This window comes from Biomphalaria glabrata, chromosome 5, assembly GCF_947242115.1.
Source record: "Biomphalaria glabrata chromosome 5, xgBioGlab47.1, whole genome shotgun sequence".
NCBI lineage: Eukaryota > Metazoa > Mollusca > Gastropoda > Planorbidae > Biomphalaria > Biomphalaria glabrata.
The window spans coordinates 31,433,638-31,458,967 of record NC_074715.1 but is presented as its reverse complement, the minus strand read 5'-3'; the positions used below and the strand labels follow the sequence as shown (position 1 = coordinate 31,458,967).

Genomic DNA, 25,330 nt, shown 5'->3' with positions numbered 1-25,330 from the left:
CGATAGAAGAGTTTACAAACTGGTGCACCAAGATTTTAGAAAGAAAAAACAAACTATACGTGAACTGCAAATAAACACTACATCTATAGAACAAGTAAAGGCATATAAATATCTAGGTGTTATCATCAACAACAAGCTTTCATGGGAAGACCACCTTGGAACTCTGACAAAGAAAACAGCCCAGCGACTCTTTTTTCTATACAAACTCAACAGTTTTAAATTAAACAAGAAGATCCTTGAGACATTTTACGGCGCGACTGTACAAAATCTGCTGACATACGGAATAAGTTGTAGGCAAGGCCTCATCTAAACTGTTGCAACGTCTAGAAAACATCATTAAAAAAGCGTGAGCTTGCGCTCCCTGAGCTAGTTTTATATGTATTTTTGTTGTATAGGTTAGATCTATTTTTATATATTTTATTTTTATAGGTTAGTGTCAGATTTTATAATTGTACTGCCGCATATTTATATAGGTTAGTGCGGGATAGTATAAAAGTGATGTACTACATGCTGTCTTAAAACAGTTGAGTGTACATTTGACCAGTGGTCAGTACCATATCTGTCTATGTGACAGCTGAAGATCTTTGTGGTTTGTCGTCTAATTATTTTATTATTCTGTACCTGGGACGGCCTGTAAGTTTGCTATTACTACTGCTTTCAGCTGCAGTATTACTCTGCTGCTTTTAACTGCTGTTTTAAACTGCTTTTAGCTGCTGAATATTACTACTGTGTTATTGCTGCTGTAGAGTGTAGATCTAGGCTAGGAAATCTAGTGTTATTTTCATATTTTGTTTCTGTAGTGACTAGTGTAGTGTTGCCTTAGACATTAGTGGTTAGTTATAGTCTGTTTCTGTTCTTAGTGAATACTAAGATGTTCTTGTTTTAGTTTTAGTTATGAGTTGTTTATAGTAGTAGGATATTGTAGATCTAGACTAGTTTATTGTAGTGTGTTTGTGTAGATCTAGGTGGTCTATGGTAGTAGTTGTAGTGATTTAGTTAGGTAGTTGGTTTGGTTAGTTTGTTAGTGTTTGTAGTGGTGTAGATTTAGAGGGTTTTAGTTAGTTGATGGGTTCAGTAGTAGTGATTAGTCGAGTTAGTGTATATATTATATTTTTTATTATTGATTTTATTTTTCTGTAAATAAAGTATCTTTTTGTTTTATTTAATTTGAAGTAAAGTTTCGTTATTGCTTCTTCTTAGTTAGTTAGTATAGTTTAGTATGTCTGGTTGCTTAGGCGACTCTAGCCCCTTGGTCGTAGACTGAGGTGTCACAGATTGATCCCACCCAGTAGCGCTAACATCTGCCTACTGTATAAAATTTAATGTTGAGCAGAAGAGAATAGGTCTATACATTTGTGCCTGCCTGACCTGCTCACAAAAGCATCAAAAATTACACTCACAACATTACCACATTTAAAGGAACTTTTTGAACAAACGTGCCTAAGAAAAATCGAAAAAATCTTGGAAGACAACGGCCACCCGATCCATCAGAACTACGTCAGGTCGTCGCGAAGTGGGCGACTGCTGTCAATCAAAATAAAAACGGAGCGGTACAAAAACTCGTTCGTACCTCACTCGGTCAGACTCTATCACCGCCACTCATTGATCAGGGAACTGCACCAAGATACCTGTGTGTAGTCGCTGAACTCTTTATGTTGTCTGTTGTATTTATGTGTATTTTTCTGTTGTGTTGTCTTTATATGAGAAACGAGTCCTTGTAATCACAACAAATTTCCGTAAGGATCAATAAAGCAGTCTTAGTCTTAGTCTTAGATGATGTAAAGGTCATCTGTTTCTGTGGCCCACGGTTAACGAGAGTGTCATGTGGCCAGCACAACGACCAACCGCTTTTACTTTTCTCCAACTAATGTCAGGTACCCATTAGAGCTTGATGGACTTGGAATCGCCCAAAGATCCCGAAATTAAATATCACGGTCTTCACCAGGATTCAAACCAGGGACCCCATAGAACACATAGTTGGTATATAATATTCTAAAAGTAAGTTTTTCAAATGCTAAGTACCACTTATTGTGCTCTCTGTACACATGGTTCCCATCATTTTTAAAAAACCTCTGGTATGCATGTGACCTGAATCTAAAGTTCTAAAGCATGTTTTACCCAAGCCACTGAAATAGCAAACTCCTAGTTATCCGCTTCTGCATCTGGTAGACAAATGAAAATCTTTGTTATCTCCGTCCATGAACTTTTACTTCAAAGGTATTTTTGAAAATCTAAAAAAGAATTCTATTTACATTTCATTTTCACTTCCAAGTGTAATTTAAACGAAACAACCCTCAACCTCTTCAATTTTGACTTCACTCCCTTGATATTTGTTTGTTTGTACGTTGTCACTTTGAAATGGACAGCGATAGAAGCAGACGAGATTAACGAGCACTTAGTAATGGATGACACTGATGAGTTGTTTTGATCAAATTCTAGAATGTCACTTTTAGTGTCTGCCCAGGGCTGCTGGTATTTAATTCACACTTTCCCATGTTGATATGAACTCTGTTTGCCTGCTTTTAATTAGGATTAGCATGGTGAAGCCCAGCTCTAACTTTTTACAATTACTGAGGCTTCCATGACAACATTCAACTAGCTCCTTTTTAACTGGTTTTTGCTGATGTTGTTGTTTAGATGCCTTGGGTTGATTATTCTTGTGTATTCTCACGAATTAGTTTTAAATAGCTAAATAAAATTTAAAAAATAACTACAACTGAGTTCTCTATGAGAGTGATAGCTATTATAACTTGATCATTTCATCATTTATTCCAATGAAGTAGGGAACTGTCCAAAGTCGATGTAGTCCTCTGTCCAAGAACAACTAAAATCCATGTCTTCTCTACTCCATGTCTCTAGTGCAACTGTCTTTGAAGATGTCATTAAATTATTTCCGATTCTTGTTTTTCCACTACCGTTACGTCATAAATTTCCCGAGAACTATTCAACTTCAACGCGCCATTCTACTGCCTTTTCTTTCCTCTCCTCCTAAACAAATTGTCAGTTGATCTTTTTTTTTTTTTTTCTGTCCCTAACTCTCCATGGAACTACCTAACTAAAACCTAGTCTAGTTTAAAAATAAAATGCAAGTAAACAAATAGATTATAAAGTTCCCGTCCTAGACGTTGCGATCTATTGGGCAGATAGTGTAAGGATCATCTGATTCCCACGGTTACCATGGGTGTCATGTGGCCAGCATAACGAGCAAACCGCCTTTATTTTCACTAACTCAGATTGGACCCTCCGGTGCCATGGGTTTTTTACCACTAAGCTACAACGCCTCGTTCTTTCCAATGTGTCCGTTGATATCCACTTCAAATTAAAGTCTCCAAAGTAATCAGGAGTTAATGAGATGTTTAGTTCTAATTCATTAGACTTTTATAGAATCTAGACTGTCTGAATTTGGTATTGCGTTTTACGATGTCAGGCGGCGAGTGTTTACGTCTATCAGCTGCATGGAGGGGGTGGGTAGTACAGTGATTACTGCTGTGTGGGCAACCTCTTTCCAATCTTCTGTAATACCCCTATCTCTATACAATAATCAAAAGGTTGAACTTCGAACTGAGTGGTCTCGACTTTATGTAATTTTGTTTTTACTGACCTTCCTTCCTTAACATAATAAACTTTGTCTTTGCAAAATTATCTCCCTTATTTACAATATATTTATTTTCGTATTATCCCTTATTTAAGTTTAAGCCCATATCTAGACATAGTTACACATAAATGCAAATCCAAATCAATATCATATTTAGAATCTTAGGGCCTATACAATTTTTAACTATACTCGCGACAAAATAGCGCAAGACAAAAAAGTAGAGGCCTCTACCTTCTTCAAGTCGCAACATTGGCAAACTTAGGTGTGTCACGATTAGTCGCACTGAAGGTCACTAATTTCATGTAGATGAAAATCTTGCAGCTACATCTCGTGATGATAAAAATGCACCAATGATTGTCAAGATGTTGTTAGTGATTTCATTTGTTAGTGATTTCATTTGTTAAACCTGCCAATGCAAATACTGCTTTCGAAGGACTAAAGGATGCTGGCCCAGATGATGTAGGGAATTTGTAGGGCCATTGGGAGGACAACTCTATTGGCCGCGAGTGACAAAACCTCAGAGTGACTCCAAGATTTCCGATAGCATTGTGGAATGTTAGAGATCTAGTACAAGACAATCTATCACTATCAAACAATTCAGTGGATGCATGGTATCATGAATTGAAGATATTGACGGTCATCACCTCAAAGTCTGCAAGTGGATCACTCACTTTAGGAGTACACTGTGAATACGATTCTGAGGTACAATGCTGGAGAACGAAGTAAAGCTGCAACCAAGACTAAGTACCTCGAGCTCAACAGACATCTTGCAGCAATATTGCCTATGTATGGAAAAAAAAAGCCGCTGATTTTGAGTTTCTACGTGACGTCGCATAAAAAAAAAGACCCTGTGAAAGTTTTTGTTTGTTATAACTCTGACACGTCTAGAAGCCTGCTTGGTGGTTTTGAAGTGCATTTAATATATATTGCAATTATTCATTTTTTCTTAGTATGAATCGTATTTTGTTTGCATGTATTGATATTTTACGATTTCTTAAGATTTTCCGCTTTTTATTTCGCGCTATTTTAGCGGCGCTATTTTGTCCGCGCTATTTTAGCGGCGCTATTTTGTCCGCGCTATTTTAGCGGCGCTATTTTGTCCGCGCTATTTTAGCGGCGCTATTTTGTCCGCGCTATTTTGTCCGCGCTATTTTTTAGAGTCACTCAGACAGTGAAATCATTTAAAAAAAAACCAATGTAACAAAGTCAAAGAGAGTTTGTGTTTTCTCAACTCAAAGGCGTCCTCTGAAGAGTCCACTTCTAAGTCCGTTGTTTGGTATGCCATGCAGGTAAAACGAGGTGTCAGTATTTTTAAAAGCTATGACCTACACATTACATAGTAAAGTTCCCCTTTCAGGCCTTGGGGGTAGCTAAAAAAAGAACTAGGCCAGCGCGGGGGGGGGGATTATAATCAAGCTCTATTTTTGAGTTGACATTTTGTTGCCTTTTTACCCAATACATTTCTCCTAAAAGGCTTCATTTAAAGTTACGTGGGAATAATGTTAATGAATGATGAAAGTAGCAGCCTTTTGTTGCAAGCTGTTAGTGTGTGAATAATTTATGTCTTAATTACACTTTGTAGGTAAGGGTCATCGATTAGCGTAGCCCGCTCTTTTATTAGCACAATATGTCTGCTTACAATTTGTAATTCTCTTTCAACAAAGGATAACTCTATTCTATATCTATAAGTGAAACTATTCTCAGAGGTTCATGAGACTGCTCGCTTGATTAAGTCACCATTTCCTATGAAACCTTGACCCCAAGACACGAGATTATGTTCACGTGTTTTTCTGGTCACAACCAGTGCTATCCAATTCTTGTTTAAAGTATGAACATTTCGCTATTGTTTTTGTGCTGCCTGGCTGTCACCTATTAAAAGCACCAATGTAAGTCTGATTTTGACCAACTTCAGTATTTCATACACCTACAACAATTTGAAATCGTGATTAAATCGTGTTTTTCAATAATACTGCCCTTTAAGAAACCAATAGCCCAATAGACAGCAGGTAACGCATAAAGGAATATGTTTGCTCAGGAGTCTAATGAATGTCTCACCTCTGACACCGGGGCATAGAATCTCACCTCTGACTGTGGAACATAGGCTACCCACTACCTTCCTCCAGAATGTAGGTTCTGAGCGAGTCAATCCAACTGTGCCTAGCTCAGGCCCATCCGCATGGTATTTGCATCCAGTCTCGGCGTCACGTACTTTCGAGCCGTCCCCTCTTCCTATTTCCTTGAGGGGTCCATGGAGGGCTTGTCTTGTGATGTTGGATGAAGGTTGTAACCTATCCATCGCTAGCGTCTCAGAAGCATATCGTTTTCAATGTATTGCTGCTTTGGTCTTTGAAACAGTTCCTCAGGGTGACCTTTTCTGGTCATCGTACCATAAGAATCTTCCCGAATGAATGTAATTTGAAAAGTTAAATATGTGTTCTAGTCGCAATACCTATTTTTGGTCTTTCGAAAGCGTGCACATTTTGTTGTTAAAAACGAATAGATCTAGAATCTAGACATATAGATCAATATATTTATGCACTCGCATAGTTTTCTTTTGATTCAATATTTAGAAAGCAAATCTTGTTAATTCGAACAATCATTATGTTATATGTTCGGCTGTATGTGTAAGATATTATGTAAGGCCGACCCACAGTGCTACATTGACAGTACTGAGTTATGCAGTCATTGCAGTGTAAACAAATATAAGCTAAATTAGCTAACGTTAAATTGTATTGAACAATATGACGTTCAATTGTAGGCTATAAGAATATAGTAATAAAAAGGAGCTTGAATAATGAAAACATATTTCTTGAATGATGCTTCCATTTTGTTTTGTTTTTCTAAATATTTTCCTTTCTATGTCCTCTCGAGGAAGCAAAACGCTGTTCTTTTGTTTTCCTTAACGACTATCTTCTACATTTTATTTTACCCAAACACCTGACAACGTTGAACTTCCACCAGGCCCGCGTCGTTTCAGCAACCCAATGATGTACCAGTAGATTTACCTTGCCTCCTAACTGATTAGAAATAGATCTTTTCACATCACGAGGAACCTCACTGAAATATTCTTATACGTTTCATTGGTTTGTCCACAGTGAAATGCAAGTGGCGAAAATTGAATGCAATGTCTTTAATGTGCCATTTTCTTCAGTGGCAGATACAAAGTTGAAATCAGAACTTTTGTCTTCCAAAGCAAAACATCGAGGTGATCTATCTCTATCTCACTTCTCTCATTATCTATCTATCTATCTATCTATCTATCTATCTATCTATCTATCTATCTATATATTTTTGTGATATAAATTTCTTACAGTCAAGTAGGTAGAACGTCTATGTTTCAATCTAGGTGATTATTGTTTGTTGTTCCACCTTAATTGCCATTTAATCTAGGTTATTTATGATGTTGCTAGATATTACAATTGCCAAGGAAAATACTGCATTTTTCATTAATCTTCGGACTCGAAGAGAAGCTTTATTATTATATTAGATTTATGATGTGCCTACACACTATGTCTTTTTATCTAGGTGATTTATGATGTCACTACTCATTATTAGTCTTTTATCGCGGTGTTTTATGATTGTTCTGCATACTTTTAATCCTTTTACTTAGGCGATTTATAATGTTTGTATATTATATTCGTCTTTTTATCAGGTGATTTATGATGTTTCTGCATATTATTTATTTAGGCGATTTATGATGTATGCACATATTATTTGTCTTTTTATCAATTTATGATGTGACTACATATTATTTTTCTAAGACATTACGTCATATGACTGTCCATTTATCTGACAGTGTGCCTATTTCTTTGACCCAGTGAACATTCTTCTGCTGGACATGAATGATGTACGAAGACTGTTGCTGTTAGCTTCACAGCTGGACATGACAGCTAAAAATAAAGAATTTTTGTATATAGTGCCGCACATTTACGGAGGAGAAAATTTACAAGTCGATCTGTGGAAAAGAAATGATTCCCAAGATATGGTGAGTAATTATGCTTATTAATGGATATTTTATCCCTCAAAATATCAATTGATTAACTATTTCTCTCCGTAAAATTATTATACAGGTTCCGCCGGAATTATCCATTTTGCTCAAATGTATTTGACTACCAGCTGTTAGGATTAAACTTTTTGGTTTGTTGTCAGAAAATGCTCTATTTGGTATAGAAGTAAATGGGAATGGATGCCCTTCTTAGAGAAGACAAAAGATGTTTCTAAAACCAAAATGAAATTTTATTTTAGATAATGGAGTTTAAAAACTAGATCTACTCTAGATCTAGGCAATATTTTTTGGATCCGAATTGAATGAAAAGGTTGTTTTTTTTACCATAGCTATCATAATTTCACAAAACTTAATACATAATATATATTAAACATATACATTAATTGTCATGAGCTCACTGTCTCATGGCACCACTACCATGCGAAAAATTAATATAAGAAAATAGTCTTTTTTTTGGCCCCTACTCTTTGCAAACATTGTATCTGGTAACAACGCGTTGCCAAGGAAAAAAGTCCATATGTTTTCCAAAGAGAAACTATTCAAGATTAAATTATAAGCAATTAAATCAAAATTGGGAGGAAAGAAAAACAACATCTGACTTTGTAAACGTCGACACGACAATATGAAGAATTGGGTCAAATAAACGATGCTCTCATCGATTAGGAGAGAAAGAGTTAACATTTACAACATATTTTACTTTGAATATATCTATAGCATAATACATCTTTTATTTACATTTAACTCGTCAACTCTTTATGTAAATTTTTAAATCTAAAGTCCAAGAATGTTCCCTCTAGTAGGAAACAAGACATATACCCTTACATTATTGGATCTCCTGTCTAGAAACCTGATGCTCCTATTAAATGTGTAAATAAACTTTCTGTTGCCACTACACTGTGACGACCCTGACACCATCGATCTATTAGATTGCATCTATTATTTTATTACCATACATTCTAAACACCCTTTCATTTAAATCAGAGTACATTCAAAATGTATTATTTACAATTGTAAGAATCTGTGTTTCTACTTCCTATGTATTACTCCATGTCTATGAATGATCCTTGTATTTGTGTGACCTGACCTACATCAGGCTACAGCAACACTGGTCTGACTCACAGAGCCATAGGATTTCATGTGTTTCAGATAGCCAAGGCCGCATTCCGTACAACACTGATAATCAATGTCCTGAACCCAACACGACTTCAGTTTGAACAACTTCTTCTAGAATTGAACCATAAGATGTTCGGAAATGCCACAGACCTCTACGTGGATTCATCTTATGAAGACGAGCCAGGGGTCATTAACAGAATTACTTTGTTGTTTTTCTTTGAAATTAAATCTAATTAACATAAAAATGATCTAAAGGCAAAGTAAAAGTTGAAAGGAAGAAGAGGAAAGAGAGAGAGAGAGAGAAGTAGTGAGGAAGAAAAGAGAGAAGAGAATGAAATGAGGGAGAAAGAAAGAGTGAGAGAAAATAAAGTGAAGAAACAAAAGAAACATTTCAGAAATACTTTAAAAAAAAACAAAGCTTATATTAAGTGTAATTGTATCAATTAGATTGGATCAGCCATGTGATTATACGTACACTCGACCTAGATTAGAAATATTTTTACCTTCTGTTTTTGTCTATATTTCCAATGCTTTTTGACCCTATCGCTTGTCTGGACCAATTATGAAAAGGGGGGGGGGGAAGAAGGAGGTATCTTGGTTTACATGATCGTTTTTTGAATGCATTAAAATGGGACTAATTCAACTAATACCACCACATCTATCAAGTACGATTTCTTTCTCTTGTTCAAAAATAAAAAACAAAATATTTTTTTTATTGATTCTTGTGTTGTCAGGTAAAGGAAATAAGTGTGCAAAATTTCATCTTAATCCGAGATTGGCTGTGGGAGAAATAACGTGAGTTGATATCAGCTTAGAAACAATATTGAGAACAAGATTACAAAGAGAGGTATGTAAGAAATGAAAGAAAAGAAAGAAATATGAAGAATGGAGAGACAATAGAGAGAAGAGAAAAGAGAGATCGAGAAGAAAGACAAACACAAAGGTAAGGGAGAAACAAAAAAGAAGAAAAGAGAGAAAGAAAGTATAGATAGAGAGTAGAAATGAGAAAAGAAAAAACCAGAGAAGACGGAGATATGTCAATGCTAGGCATTCATCTTAAAGACAGAGAGATCCAGGAGAGTTTCAAAAGCACGTTGTAAATATGTTGCAGATCCACTTTACATTCCTATTGTAAATATGTTGCACATCCACTTTACATTCCTATTGTAAATATGTTGCACATCCACTTTACATTCCCATTGTAAATATGTTGCACATCCACTTTACATTCCTATTGTAAATATGTTGCACATCCACTTTACATTCCTATTGTAAATATGTTGCACATCCACTTTACATTCCTATTGTAAATATGTTGCACATCCACTTTACATTCCCATTGTAAATATGTTGCACATCCACTTTACATTCCCATTGTAAATATGTTGCACATCCACTTTACATTCCCATTGTAAATATGTTGCACATCCACTTTACATTCCCATTGTAAATATGTTGCACATCCACTTTACATTCCTATTGTAAATATGTTGCACATCCACTTTACATTCCTATTGTAAATATGTTGCACATCCACTTTACATTCCCATTGTAAATATGTTGCACATCCACTTTACATTCCCATTGTAAATATGTTGCACATCCACTTTACATTCCCATTGTAAATATGTTGCACATCCACTTTTACATTCCTATTGTAAATATGTTGCACATCCACTTTACATTCCCATTGTAAATATGTTGCACATCCACTTTACATTCCCATTGTAAATATGTTGCACATCCACTTTACATTCCTATTGTAAATATGTTGCAGATCCACTTTACATTCCCATTGTAAATATGTTGCACATCCACTTTACATTCCCATTGTAAATATGTTGCAGATCCACTTTACATTCCTATTTCAAACAGTAGCCTAAATAGGACATCAGGGAAATAGAAGAGAGAAAAAAAAGAAATGATGAGTGGAAATGTGATGACGATGCAATGACAACCAAAAAAAAAAAAAAAGTAAAAGAAAATGTAGGGCTTAATATAAATTGACAAAGTAGATATACTATAACAGTATAGATTGAATGAACACTATTGCCAACTAAATAATTAACATTGTATCAAATATGATTGTATGTGTAACATTTTATGTATGATTACTTACAGCATATTCCTATACCTAGACATATTTAGACTGTCCAACGAAGCGATACCTATTAGCTCACTTTGATATACTATCTATATATAATCTATTCTATAATGATTGTGAAAAACACAATGGTCGGATTCTGTGAATTCTCTCTATACCTTAAACAAGGCTTGTGATTTTCAGTTTTAAGAATTTAAATACAGAACAATTACAACATTACCGAATAGTATTTGGCTCCTAATGTCTCGGAATACAATGGCGCCCATAACTGCTTCTAGTTGCATTCCTAGGCCTTAGATAATGGCCGAATAGTAGGCACATACCAATCATTTTTTTTTGCCATCATTTTATGCTTTGTTTATAACTTCCAGGGAGATGGTAAAATAAAATTATATGGCCGAGATCTCGACTTCACTTCGTATTGTCAGACCTGGATGTTAGTCAAAATCTTATAAGATATTGGCTTGTTAATTGTCGCTTGGCGCGAATCAAACCGCGAACAAGGCATAGCTTTTTAAAGGGTATTTATCTTTAACAACAGTATAAACTCGAGCTTTGTCTTGGGGTGCAATAGAAGATTTATGTAATATTGTCTAGATCTAAGGCTATATTTGAATTTTAAAAATTTTGTCCACAATCGCTGAAATTGTGTGATTGATAAAACAAAGATTGTCCAACGTCTGTCTCTCTGCCTCTCTCTCTCTCTCTCTCTCTCTCTGCCTCTCTCTCTCTCTCTCTCTCTCTCTTGTCTTTCTCTGTAATAAGGTCTGTGGTTTAGAATGTTTATTTTTGATTCGCCTCATTAGAAGCTCCTCGCAAGATGTTCAAACTAATTAATATACAATTGTTGTAATATTGCATGATCAGGAGGATAACCAGAACCAAGCGCAACAATATCTACTGACTGGCTATCACAATGCTTTCCTTGTTTACCTGACGGCTGTCAACGAAACTCTAGCAGAAGGCGGGAATATAAGTGATGGACTTAGTTTGGTTCGGAAAATGTGCAACAGAACATATGATGGTGAGCGGGAACAACTATTATGAGCTTAATTTGTTTGACAGGACATTTAAGTCACATTGTAAGTCAATTGATAAAATATTAAAAGAAACAGACCAAACAGTTTTATTTCAGGATTGTCTGACCAGAAAGCCTAATAATTGTAATCTAGATATTTATAGCTATAATTGCTTTAGAATTTATTCAAATTGGGTAATTTACATAAAGTATAGAATCGTGCATAAGTCAATGTATTTGAGAAACAAAGACAAGATTCCAGCAACTTAGTCACACATGAACAGAGAACATCATGGTCGGCGGCACCAAAACGGCTGCAACAAACCGGCCGCGCCAAAACAACTTAGCCGAAACGACCTGTGTCGGTTTTTGAATGTTGCCTTGTGATGTTGTGTGCTCTGTTAACTATCGTCAAGATATAGTCGAGTTTGAATTGTTTCATTCTCTAGCGACTTGTAATGAGCTTGAATTAGGAAACTTCTGAAACATAACAACAAACAAACAAAAAATGTCTATAGTAGACTTTGTAACTCCAGTCCAGACTTTCTAGTTTCTAACTACGACAGCTTGAACTATTCATTGTCCACACATCTTCTACAAATCTAACTGTAAACTAAGAAAGTAAATTTGAACAAAATCCATTTGGTCCAGACTTTGATCTATCCTCACTTCACTATTTCAGGTGTGTCCGGCTCGTTTAGACTTAATGAGGTGGGAAATAGAGTTATTGATATGTCCGTGGCGGACATGAGAGATGATGACCAAAGCGATGGAACCTTTATGGTGAGACATACTAGGAAATATTCCCCCCCTCCCCATTGACTCTAGTCAATTTAATTGAGGATCTAGTATTTCAATAAGGTATCTAGTTATTACAACTTGCAAAAATTTTAGTAAAATGTTAAAATTTGATAACATTTGGTTATATCTGATACTGTACAGTAAACAAAGAGTTATAGTTGATCTTTTTTTTTTTCTGAAAAGATCTTTTTTGTTCGATTAAGACTTTTTAAAGAACCTTAGAGAATCTAGGTGGCAATTGTTTGCTTACAGCACGCAACCCTCTGCCTAATATCCCGTCCCTCCCATTTGTCTTGAGAAAAGATTAGACCAGACTAAGAGTAAAATACTTGCGTAAAAGTAATAATTAGTCATTGATTCAAACTAAACATTTTTCTCTGAGGAAATAAAGCTTTCTCTTTGGAATCAGCCCAAAGCTATTTAAACGTGATCTTACAGGCATACATTTTTTTTCTCTTGTAATTAGATCTAATTTGCATTCATTCACAGCGTGTAGGCAACTACAGTTCTCTGACCCACAGTCTGACTATGATTGATGAGTACAAGATTCACTGGCCTGGTGATGATGGTTTCGTGAGTGGGCGACCAGTCTGTGGCTTCAATGATGAGATCTGCAAACGTATTGCCCTGGGTTTGTATTGGCAGAGCTCGTGATGGGGTATCATTCAAAACTTGATAGCGCCCCACACCTCATATGTCAGAAAAATAACTATATATGCCTAATGACATTGTAATCCGATGCTATCAATGAGTCAAACGATGTATGATATCAATGAGTCAAACGATGTATGATATCAATGAGTCAAACGATGTATGATATCAATGAGTCAAACGATGTATGATATCAATGAGTCAAACGATGTATGATATCAATGAGTCAAACGATGTATGATATCAATGAGTCAAACGATGTATGATATCAATGAGTCAAACGATGTATGATATCAATGAGTCAAACGATGTATGATATCAATGAGTCAAACGATGTATGATATCAATGAGTCAAACGATGTATGATATCAATGAGTCAAACGATGTATGATATCAATGAGTCAAACGATGTATGCTATCAATGAGTCAAACGATGTATGATATCAATGAGTCAAACGATGTATGATATCAATGAGTCAAACGATGTATGCTATCAATGAGTCAAACGATGTATGATATCAATGAGTCAAACGATGTATGATATCAATGAGTCAAACGATGTATGATATCAATGAGTCAAACGATGTATGATATCAATGAGTCAAACGATGTATGATATCAATGAGTCAAACGATGTATGATATCAATGAGTCAAACGATGTATGATATCAATGAGTCAAACGATGTATGATATCAATGAGTCAAACGATGTATGATATCAATGAGTCAAACGATGTATATTGATGGATAGTGTTGAAATAGAAGGAATGCCTTGATACTTATTTTGTACTGTTTCTTCCATAGAACAAGATTACCGTCTGGCTGTTGGTTTATCTGTCAGTGTCGGTGTCATACTTCTATTTGCAGCCATTGGAATATTTGTAGCTTTCAGGTAACATTTTAATAGCCAGGCTCAGATCCTGTTATGATAACCAAGCTGTAGGTATAAAAAAAAATAATTCTTGCGCTTTATCATAAGCATACGGTGGCAAGTTAGCACAACAAACAGCGAACGCCGGTATAAATAGTATAGAGGGAATTGTTATGGACCAACAGTTAGGCTGGGCAGGGCAGGGCAGGGCACGTATTCCCTATGGGAAAAGAACGTATGCCAAAAGCAGTCTTTTTTTAGTGAGATAGTGAACGTAACAGAAGTGTCCCACGGAAATACTTTACAGATCCGTTTAGGCGCCAACTTGCTTTCTCTGATATAGAAGAGAGCATCTGGCAGCAGGCGGCTTCAGAACGAGACAGGTCACTTACAAAGGCCGCGGGATACATATTTGAGACTAAAGAAAATCCGCTGCCGAGGACAGAAAATCTAAATCGACCACTTGTGGACAATGGTTATGATTGCGCTGGATGTGGTAAAATATGTAGATAGCAGCTGGGGCTTTGAAGCCACGGGAAATATTGCATTCCTCATTAATCTTCGGACTTGTCTAATTTGTAAATGTGATAATCATCACAAATTTTGCTGTGATAATTAAATTGTAGATGTGAAGTCTGTATCTAATCTTTCTGTGGAATATGCCTTGTTGTAGATATGCTGTCTGTAATCTTGTTGTGATACCAGTCTTTTATTGAGATGTCTTGTCTTGTTGTTATGGAGAGTGTACGTGTGTCTGTTTCCTAGGTGATGAAGAAAGGGAGCATTAATTGTTAGTCTTGTAAAATGGTGCGAGAAAAGAGGCTCTGTCATAAGTTATGTTTAAGAAAGGGAGACGATTTAGAGATTTGAAAGGGATGAACGATGTGTCTTAATAACTTTGCGATGTCTGTGTCTAAATTTATAATATCCATCTCAGTTTATTTTGCCTGTCTTTGATCTTGTTGTTTTATTATTCATTTTGAGTAATCATAGATCATCATTCTAAATTCAAACCCTATCGTTTTTATTTGACTTTAAGACATCCATTTAATGGGGACACAACAATTTTTGTCTATACTGAAAATATACCGTAATTCGCTAATGTACCTAAAGGAGTTGTCTTGAATTACCATTTCGTGCACATTAAAATGTAAGCTCTTCTTTCAAGGATGCGACATGCACAAAACAAGCAGCTAATGAACTGGTGGAAGATAAACCAAGATGAGCTCCATCCAATCAAAAGTTTTGTAACAAAGTCAACGTTCTCTACTATATTTCATCATGTAAGTTCAAATCTTTTTTTTTTTAAATAAAAAACATTTTCTTGAAAACGATCTGTTGTCTTAGTTAATAGTTTGCATTATCACAAAATATATTGATGAAATCTCCAACTCCCAGAGATCTTTAGATGCTTAAAGTTTGCAGGCATCGTGTGGCCAATATAAGAAAGACAAAACGTGATAAAAATGAAAGGGCTAACAGCTCAGCCTTGAGTTTTGATTGGGCCTGGTCCCTAAAACTTAAAAAAACCCGCTCAAATATCATAACAGGTCCCACAAATAGGAAAGTTTGAGGATTTTGCTTGATAATTAAATCTACAAGTAGATGTAAATGTAAATTAATTGTGGAAAGGAATGTGACATTGCTGTCGAGAATAATTTAAATACTTTTAGGCCCCGAGCCTACAACTATATCTTTATTCTAGTAACGTTGTCTTTTTATGTTTAACTTGTCCAAAAGAGTGCTACAAATACAAATGACGTGGCCACATCCAACTGCTCCATCTGTGTATACAAGGTAAGAAGTGAAGTTCTAGTTTTGTGATGTCTCAGTTTAGATAGCATAGAGCTTATTGTTTACTGTAACAGTTTACTAGACCTACCACATCTATCTATCTATCTATCTATCTATCTATCTATCTATCTATCTATCTATCTATCTATCTATCTATCTATCTACCTATCTGTCTGTCTCTCTGTCTGTCCGTCTGTCTGTTTATATATTATATATATAGGCAGATTACATAATTAAATTAAATATATATATAAATAAATATTATATATATGTATATATATATATATACCTATATATTTTATATTATATACATGACAAAATGCTTCCTTCTCCTCTACACCATTGCTCCATGTCTACTGTTTGAAAGGGCAACATAGTCCGTCAACTGTTCTTGAATGATGCAAGTGTTCAAAGCGTAAGTTCTCTGATGAAAGAATTTCACGAGGTAATAAACTTGTTCGTTTTGTTCAGTTCTGTTACAAGCAAGAATCTCAGTATCAAAAGTGGCTAGGCCTCTAGATAGTGTCTAGAAAGTGACTCATCTATGTTTTAGTTCTAGATTGATGTGTTAAGTCAATATCACTTCTCAGTGACCTGCCTAGACAATATACCTGGTACCTCTTCACAGATACGAGACATCAACCACCCAAACCTTCTTCGTGTTCTAGGAGCCTGCCTTGAAGGGGAGAAAAAGATGCTTATCACAGAGCATTGCCCTAAAGGATCTTTACAGGCAAGTCGCTGTCAATCACAACCCAGAGAGAGAGAGATGGGAGAAAGAGAGAGACGGGAGTAATAGAAAATTTAATTATACTTATTTAAAAAAGGATTTAATTATTAATATATCGTCAGACATTGACTTTGGAATTCTAACACTGTAAATGAAGGTTAAATGGTGTAACGTTGCAGAATGCGAATGTCGTGTAATGCTGGGTTCTTGCCTCCTGAAGTACTCTTGACACGTGACAAGACAAATATTATAAACTGACTTAAGTCCGTTTCTGCAGACAAATATAAAGTTTATTTTACTACAATAATAATAATAGTGCACTCCTTGTTAGTGCTACAAGTCAAGAAATAATAAACAATCCTATCCGCATAGCAGCGGTATCAAATGTATCCAATAAATCACCTCCGCATCTCAGCGGGTAACAGAATAACTAATCAAATAGCATGTCTCAAAAGACCACTGGCAACAACTGCCCACAAGTTACTTTCTAACTGAAATTACTACAGACTTTTCTAAGTCGCTACTGTCCGTTGCGGACTAAAATATTACTTGACCACTCGGTCCAAAGGATAACACTTGACTTAACTTGACTGCTTGACTTGACTGACTGAACTCAAAGTCAACTTTATTCATTCTACTTCCTGTTTTCTACATCAGGATTTCCACGTGTCTTTTAAACTCTTAACATGACGTGAACTTTAGATCATGCAATGTCAACTAAGACTGTGACAAACACAATAGTCTTTAGTTATTTTTTTTTTGCTGGGGGGGGGGGGGGATAAATAGGAGATTTTTTTTTTTGTAAATTGGAAATACCAGAAAGCATACATTGCAAAGTACTTGTTGCCTTCTACAATAACAGATATTTGAAATGTCAAGTCCAGAGGTCCATAGTACATAGGTCCATAGTACATAGGTCCATCCATAGTACATAGGTCCATAGTACATAGGTCCATAGTACATAGGTCCATAGTACATAGGTCCATTGTACATAGGTCCATAGTACATAGGTCCATAGGTCCATAGTCCATAGTACATAGGTCCATAGTACATAGGTCCATAGTCCATAGTACATAGGTCCATAGTACATAGGTCCATAGTACATAGGTCCATAGTACATAGGTCCATAGTACATAGGTCCATAGTCCATAGTACATAGGTCCATAGTACATAGGTCCATAGTAAGCTTATTGAAATTTTAATTCCAGTTTCATCATTGCATTAATAACAATCACGTAAATTATAACTGGCTTAGCATAAAAGCAAACCTTACCCACAATCCCAGCGATACCATTCGGGCTCACATTGCCCACAGCCAAATACGGCTCCTATACAACGACCAAATATGGCCCTAGACAAAGCCAGTCGACCATGCTCAGGTCAAGCTTGACGACCTCAGAGTCTCAAGCCTGAGTGCCTAACTTCCTTGTAATCGCCACGCCACAGGAGTTAATGACGAATCGGTTTGGAGCAACGAAATAAAGATAAAAGTAGCACAAAACTTACGCAATATTGGGGGGGGGGTGAACAAAAAAGTCTACAGTAGAGGCCGAGCCATGCAAGCCAAAACACAAGAAGTAGTGACGTTTACAGACCGCGTCTTTGGAAACAGCGCATAAAATAATCGCAGGCTAGGACTTTCCAGTCATTGGAGCTGATTGGACATTAATTGAGGCAGCTCTTGAGAGTGACTTTGTCTTTGAATTCATCACACTTATAGATGACACATTTTAGTGCAGGTAGGAAGCCATCTGTTTGATTCATTTCTATTTTCAGGAAGTATTGATGGATTCTAAATTTAAACTAGACACCGTCTTTTCTCTCTCCATCTTGAGTGACATCGTCAAGGTTAGTTCACATTTAGTGTAGAAAGTTTTTATAGCATTATTAGCCTGACATTACCCGCGGCCTGCGGGTCTAAGTTTGTGTTTACTAATCTAGTGGATTGAATTTAGATGTATGTTAAACTTAACTAATGATCCTTTCAAGTTTTTTCTCTTTCGCTACGAAAATAAAATTAGTTTTGCATGCGAAAATGGGTTTACCCGAAGCCGATACATAATCTATTAAAAACGAAAAGAGCGATAGCTTTGTTAAATGAATGGGATTATAAAGTGAACAATTAAACGAAATAATTTTTAGTACGCGATTCATGAATGAATATAGGCGGCGCCTTGGACATAGTCATGGGGGTCTTATATAGGCCTATCTCAACTCGGCTTCGCAGCTTTCGTAAACGAATGAGTCGAATGTATTAAAAATGCTTTAGAAAACCAAATTGGAATGTTAATTTGATCGAAATATGAAATGAATGGACTATAATTAGTATTTTCATGTGTTAAAGTATAAAACTATATGTGCGTAGAGAAGTTTTATCATCTTAGAGTTGAATAAGGGTTTTAGATCTAGGGATGGAAAGATGTGTAACATTACGGTATGAAAGAATGTTCGTCAGGAAATCTGTAGTCACAGATGTAAGGAACTAATTTATGTAAAAAATGGTTTTGAAGCAAAAATTTGAAGGTTAATTTTATTATATAATGAAATTTATAATAATAAATAAATATAATAAATATCATGAGTTCTAACCCAAGACTTCCAAAGGAAAGCTGAATTTACATTCGGGCCACTGGGGAAGAAATTCCGATGCACATACCATACGACGTTACGTATAGAAAAGTAATATCCATGACATGCCTATAGCAGAAAGTAATATACATGACATGCCTATAGCAGAAAGTAATATCCATGACATGCCTATAGCAGAAAGTAATATCCATGACATGCCTATAGCAGAAAGGTAGTATACATGACATGCCTATAGAATGATCCCAGGGCCAAAGATTTGATACCTAAGATTTTAAGTTTGCTTTAAATTGCTTACTGATACTTAGACTTATCACAAAAAAGCATGAACTTTTAAACTTTAATTCATATATTATTTCATTATAAAAACTTCAAAGCTCATTTTATAGAGCTAACATTTTTTTCCAATAGTATATTTTCCGGTGCAACCTTGCAGTTTGAAAAGGGGAGGGCATATTTTTTAAAAATTTAAACTAGGTCACCATGTGATTAGTACAATGACCAATTTTTTTAATTTTTTTTTTAATTTCACTTTTTACAAGAAATATCCGGGTCATTATTAAAGCTCACCAAGATTCAAACTCAAAACTCTTAGTTCATAAAGCACAGCGCTTGTATTTACCACTTGGCTAGTATGTAGGGATTTTCCTTTGCAATCCATTTCTGTCTGACGGATACGTCCTACAGTAGATGACTGAAAGCATGGCTACATTTCGTCAGCCAGTACTTAGCTAATTGTCTAGAACTACAAACCGAATTCTCTGCTTTATTTCTAGGCCTTGGGATACCTCCACAAACACCCCCTTCGAGTCCACGGTCGACTGACCAGCGATGTCTGCATGATTGACTCCAGGTTCTCAGTTAAAGTAGGTTACTACGGTCTTCCAACAATCTATGATGAAATCAAGTTACAAAGCCAAAATCAAACTTTGGAAAAAGGTCAGTGAAGAGTTTTCTCTTTGAATTAATAAAAATAAACATAACAATGAAGGAAAACAAACAATCAAACAAACAAAACTATTTCAAAGACATTTTTATTTCATTTAATTTGTACACTAAAAGGAATTATGTTTGAATTGTGAGGCACTTAAGACACCCCTGAGCCCAGCCAACCCTAATGGGTACCCGACATATGCTTGGAAACTAATGGCGGTTGGTCGTCGTTGTGCTGGACACATAACACCTTCGGTAACCCTCGGCCATATAAACAGATGAGCTTTACACCATCTAAAATGGGGAAGCCATGTAGGCTAATATTGGAAACAAAGAAAAAAAAAAGAAAAGAAAAAAGTAGTTCACACTGTTATATCATTGAGATAAAATATATTTCTAGGTTGTTTACAATGGAAACAAAACAAGGTTCAAAATAAGATGCTTTGAGTTTGCAATTCTTTGATCACAAATTCCAACTATTTCTGGTAGAACTGTTTGATACGCTATTGCCTGCCGTGCCGTTTAGTTACAAAGAGGTATGACAAAATGCAATAAATATCGGTAGCAGTCTTAAAAAAACATTTTCTACATTCCAGATCTTCTATGGGTGGCCCCCGAGCTGTTAAGGCATGGAGGTAAACCTACACCACAAGGAGATGTTTACAGTCTTGCCATTATTATGTCAGAGATGCTGACCAGAGAAGAACCTTACAGTAATGATAAGGAGTATCTCACTATAAAAGGTATTATTTTAGTCAAGCAAATTAAATTCTAAAAATAAGATTAAAAAAAAAATAATTAAAGGGAGATACACAACATAAAAGAGGGAAACATAATATTTTATTAGTTGTTTCCCTTGTCGAGATCTAGATAGACTTCAAATAAAGAAATCAACCAAAGCCGGACATATAAATGCCACAATGGAAAACACGTATTGTCCGAGTGCATCTAAATTGATTTAGTTTATCTTCGTAGATAAATTCGTGTATTATTTCAATGATATAACCGAATGTTTTATTGTTCTAAAGGAAATACATTCATAGACTACAAGTTTTTTTTTTATTTTTTTTTTTTAAAGAAATAGTTGTCAGAGTAGTTGATTGTTTGTGACTGTTAAGTCAAATGTATCTATAACAAATATTTGTTCCGATGACGTGTTATCCACATGTTGTTACTAAGGGTTATCAACATGTTTTAGAGGTTATTCTTTCATAATATTTTACAGAAAGAAGTAAGAATTTTATATTTTGAATAATTTAAATTTTAAAATTTAAATCTATCTATCTATCTATCTATCTATCTATCTATCTATCTATCTATCTATCTATCTATCTATCTATCTGTCTGTCTGTCTGTCTGTCTGTCTGTCTGTCTGTCTGTCTGTCTGTCTGTCTGTCTATCTATCTATCTATCTATCTATCTATCTATCTATCTATCCATCTATTGATGACTATCGTAACCAATTTCTATATCGACATTGTTCTATATTTGAATGTCTAACAGAAGTTCTAAGCAAAATAATCGAATGTCAAGATCCACCTTTCAGACCTGCAGTATCTGCTCCACCAGAAATGATTCCAATGGAGACTCTTATGAAGCAGTGCTGGCAAGAAAGTCCAGAGAAACGTCCGTCACTAAGTGTAATAACTGCAGTGCTTCACGGCCTCATGCAGTGAGTCATTAGTGTCGTGTGCACATCAGTGGCGTAGTAAAGTGCCAGTGGGCCAGGGTTTAAGAATATGATGGGGCTCCCTAAGAATATGACTGAAACAAATTGTACTAGTATATTTACAAAAAAAAAACTTCAGCAACTAATAGTGGTGTTGTTACTCTTACAAGTCTTTGCACTCAATTTAGTTACAACTTCTTTAAAGTAATTGAGTCATTAAACTCGGCGTAAATACAACTTTGAGAACTATTGAACACTGACAAAATAGAGTTCATTGATCATATCTCTTTGGGCCTGTATTTGTCATGGGTCTGGGTGCAATAAACTCCTATGTGCCATGGTTATTGCGCCAGGTAAACATACTGTGATGTACCGAGCTCTACTTGACTAGTTGAATTCATTATTTTTCAGAACTTGTCAATCGTATTATTTGATCCAAACAGCACCTCAATGTCACACATAAAATAGTAGAACTACTAATCACTGACAGTATTGACGAACTTTTGCACTTCCTACTGTTTTATGTCCTATTGTCTTCCTCGCCTAGAAAAGTGAACAAATCTGGTGGCTTGGTTGACAACTTACTTCAGAGGCTAGAGAAGTACAGCAGTAATCTAGAGAAAATTGTGGATGAGAAAGTGGATGAACTGAGACAAGAGAAACAAAAGTCAGAAGAGTTACTCAAACAAATGTTACCTGCGTAAGTTTTATAGCAGTAGAGCTGCACCTTAAACATGACAACATAGGTCTAGTGAAATTTAGGTTTAGTGAAATTTAGGTCTAGTGAAATTTAGGTTTAGTGAAATTTAGCCTTAGGTCTAAACCTCTAGTCTAAGTTGATGACTTCCGAAATACTTGACACCAATATAGATTTAATTTCATGTAGGATGACAACGACAATCTGATTGCTATTGATGGTTTCTCTTGCGTGAGATCTGACAGAACGGCTGAGTCTAAGAAGAAGAAAGGTGGAGGGCTTTGTGTGTACATCAACCTCAAATACTGTACCAACTACACGGTTAAAAAGAGAATGTGCTGTCCGGATCTAGAACTACTGGCGCTTTCATTGAGACCTTTTTATTTGCCACAAGACTTTGGGGTTATTTACATTGTCCTGGTTTATGTTCCGCCTACAGCCAAAACGGAAGTTGCAGCTGCAATAATCGCTGACGTAGTGCATGAGTTTCAGACAAGGTCACCGGACGCACCAGTAGTTATACTGGGTGATTTTAATAAATGCACCTTGAAGGTTTACCTCTCCACCTTCTATCAACACATTTCATGTCCGACAAGAGAAAACAGAACTCTGGACTTATGTTACTGTAACATCAAAGGAGCATTCACATCTCGTGAAAAGCCACCACTAGGATCATCGGACCACAAAACAATACAACTGCTGCCTACTTACCGCACGAAACTTAAAGAAGGAAAAATCATTCAAAAAAACGTACAAGAATGGACTCAAGACAATATTCTCAAACTACAGGGATGTCTAGACTGCACTGACTGGAATTTGTTTAAAGAGACCACTTCAAATCTGGAAGAATGGGTCGACGCAGTGACAAATTACATCAAATTCTGTGAAAACATGTGTGTCAGTACTAAGAGCATCAAGATATACCCCAACAATAAACCATGGGTCACTGCAAAAATAAAACGGGAAATAATAAAAAAGAAAAGAGCATTTATGAGTGGCGATGGACAGACAAGGAAAATTGCTCAACGAAATCTCAACGTCGTTCTTGAGGAAGGGAGGAGAAACTACCGCACCAAGCTGGAAGACTCAATTAATACAAGTGACATGAGACAGACGTGGGGCATCATGAACAAAATGGCAGGAGCACAAGTCAAATTTAAAAATAATCTTGCTACAAGAGACGAAAAAACATTGGCCAATGAGTTAAATGATTTCTATTGTCGCTTCGACACGAAAGATTTTAATTATCTAAGACTCAAAGCCCTTGAGGATGTCAATGTTAACAACTGCTTAGAATTAGCGATTACTAAAGAGCAAGTTTGTAACATTTTCAAAAACGTCAACCCAATGAAAGCTGGTGGGCCTGATGGAATAAAAGGGCGAATCCTAAAAGAATGTGCTGAACAACTAGCTGAACCTTTCCAAGATATTTTTTCTACTTCATTACTAAACCATGAGATACCACCTGTGTGGAAATCATCTATAATTGTACCTGTGCCAAAGGTTTCCAAACCAAAGGAAATGAATGACTATAGACTAGAGATGGGAATCGAACCCAACTTTTAAAGTTCGGGTTCGGTTCGGTTCGGTCAGATTTAAGTTCGAGTTCGGTTCGGTTCGATGACGAGTATAGTTCGGGTTCGGTTCGGTTCGGTCAGGTCTAAAGTTCGGGTTCGGCTCGGTTCGATGTTATGAAATTATGTAATAGCAAAATTAAGTTATAAGGTTTAATGCAATTTATTAGTTAAAACTTTTTTATTTGAATTTTTACATAAAACAAATACTTTGCAACATATAATAGGCCTATGGGCAATACATTTGCCAAAATAATGTTGCCTACATACATTTAAAGCGTTGTAAAAATTTCTTAATGGAGATAGAAATGAAGATGCGGCAGGTTTTCGCTCAAGTCGGCAAGTGGTTTAATTCTGGGCGTGACTCGGCGCTAAGCGAATTTTTTAAAAAGGCTAATATCGATGTGCTTTCTTTCAGAACGCACTATTCATCATAATAAAAAAAAAGTCGAGGGCCATATTAAATCTAATAATAAAGAGGCAGACCTGGCCATTAGAATTATGCAAGGGACATTCTAGGCAGGCCTACATATTGCGCACGTCCTTCTATAATGGGCGTGATCTTTTTAAAGAAATATTCTTCGTGTAAAGACGTCTCTATCGAGGATTTTGTTTCACACATAAGTCGTCACTATTATAAATTGCAATATACGGAAGAAATTCGACTATTCTGAGACAAAAAAATGCAGAAGAATCACACTAGTGGAGATGTTTTAAAATGTTTTCTTTAAAACGTTTTGACCCATATTGTGCATACGCGCCTCGCAAACAGCAGTCTTCAGTTGACAAGGTCTTATTAGAAGATAAAATGACATCTTCACTTAATATATTTTAATTTTCAAGCATGTAATTATACTAATATTCAGATAAGTTACACTAAAAATATAACTTTTTTTTTCAATGTCCCCTCTCTTTGTTAGTTGGTCGTTGGTTTGTCGCTTACAAACAGCTAGTACAATTGAACCAATATAGGTGTTTTATATTTTTACCGGTAAGGATAGTATAGAGTATAGATGGACTTCTTATGGTCCGACAGTTACGCTGGGCAGGGCACGTATCTCGTATGGGAGACGAACGTATGCCAAAGGCAGTCTTTTTTTTTTGGTGAGCTAAAAGGTGGTCGACGTTACAGAGGTGCCCCACGGAAACGCTTCAAAGACCAGCTTAGAAGCCAACTTGCCTTAGCTG

The 25,330-nt window shown here is 35.9% G+C and overlaps 1 protein-coding gene across 1 annotated transcript in view; it reads left to right on the top strand.

The window, feature by feature from the left end:
* The window catches only part of LOC106052800 (atrial natriuretic peptide receptor 1-like), a 41,043-nt gene that overhangs the window by 8,006 nt on the left and 7,707 nt on the right, over positions 1–25,330 (top strand). The window contains exons 3-18 of the mRNA XM_056028324.1: positions 6,691–6,800; positions 7,414–7,580; positions 8,748–8,900; positions 11,686–11,842; positions 12,519–12,619; positions 13,127–13,268; positions 14,093–14,180; positions 15,328–15,442; positions 15,900–15,956; positions 16,321–16,398; positions 16,582–16,686; positions 18,460–18,531; positions 20,046–20,208; positions 20,799–20,945; positions 21,706–21,874; positions 22,419–22,571. Coding sequence (XP_055884299.1) covers positions 6,691–6,800; positions 7,414–7,580; positions 8,748–8,900; positions 11,686–11,842; positions 12,519–12,619; positions 13,127–13,268; positions 14,093–14,180; positions 15,328–15,442; positions 15,900–15,956; positions 16,321–16,398; positions 16,582–16,686; positions 18,460–18,531; positions 20,046–20,208; positions 20,799–20,945; positions 21,706–21,874; positions 22,419–22,571 — 1,977 coding nt within the window. The remainder of the gene's footprint in view (positions 1–6,690; positions 6,801–7,413; positions 7,581–8,747; positions 8,901–11,685; positions 11,843–12,518; positions 12,620–13,126; positions 13,269–14,092; positions 14,181–15,327; positions 15,443–15,899; positions 15,957–16,320; positions 16,399–16,581; positions 16,687–18,459; positions 18,532–20,045; positions 20,209–20,798; positions 20,946–21,705; positions 21,875–22,418; positions 22,572–25,330) is intronic.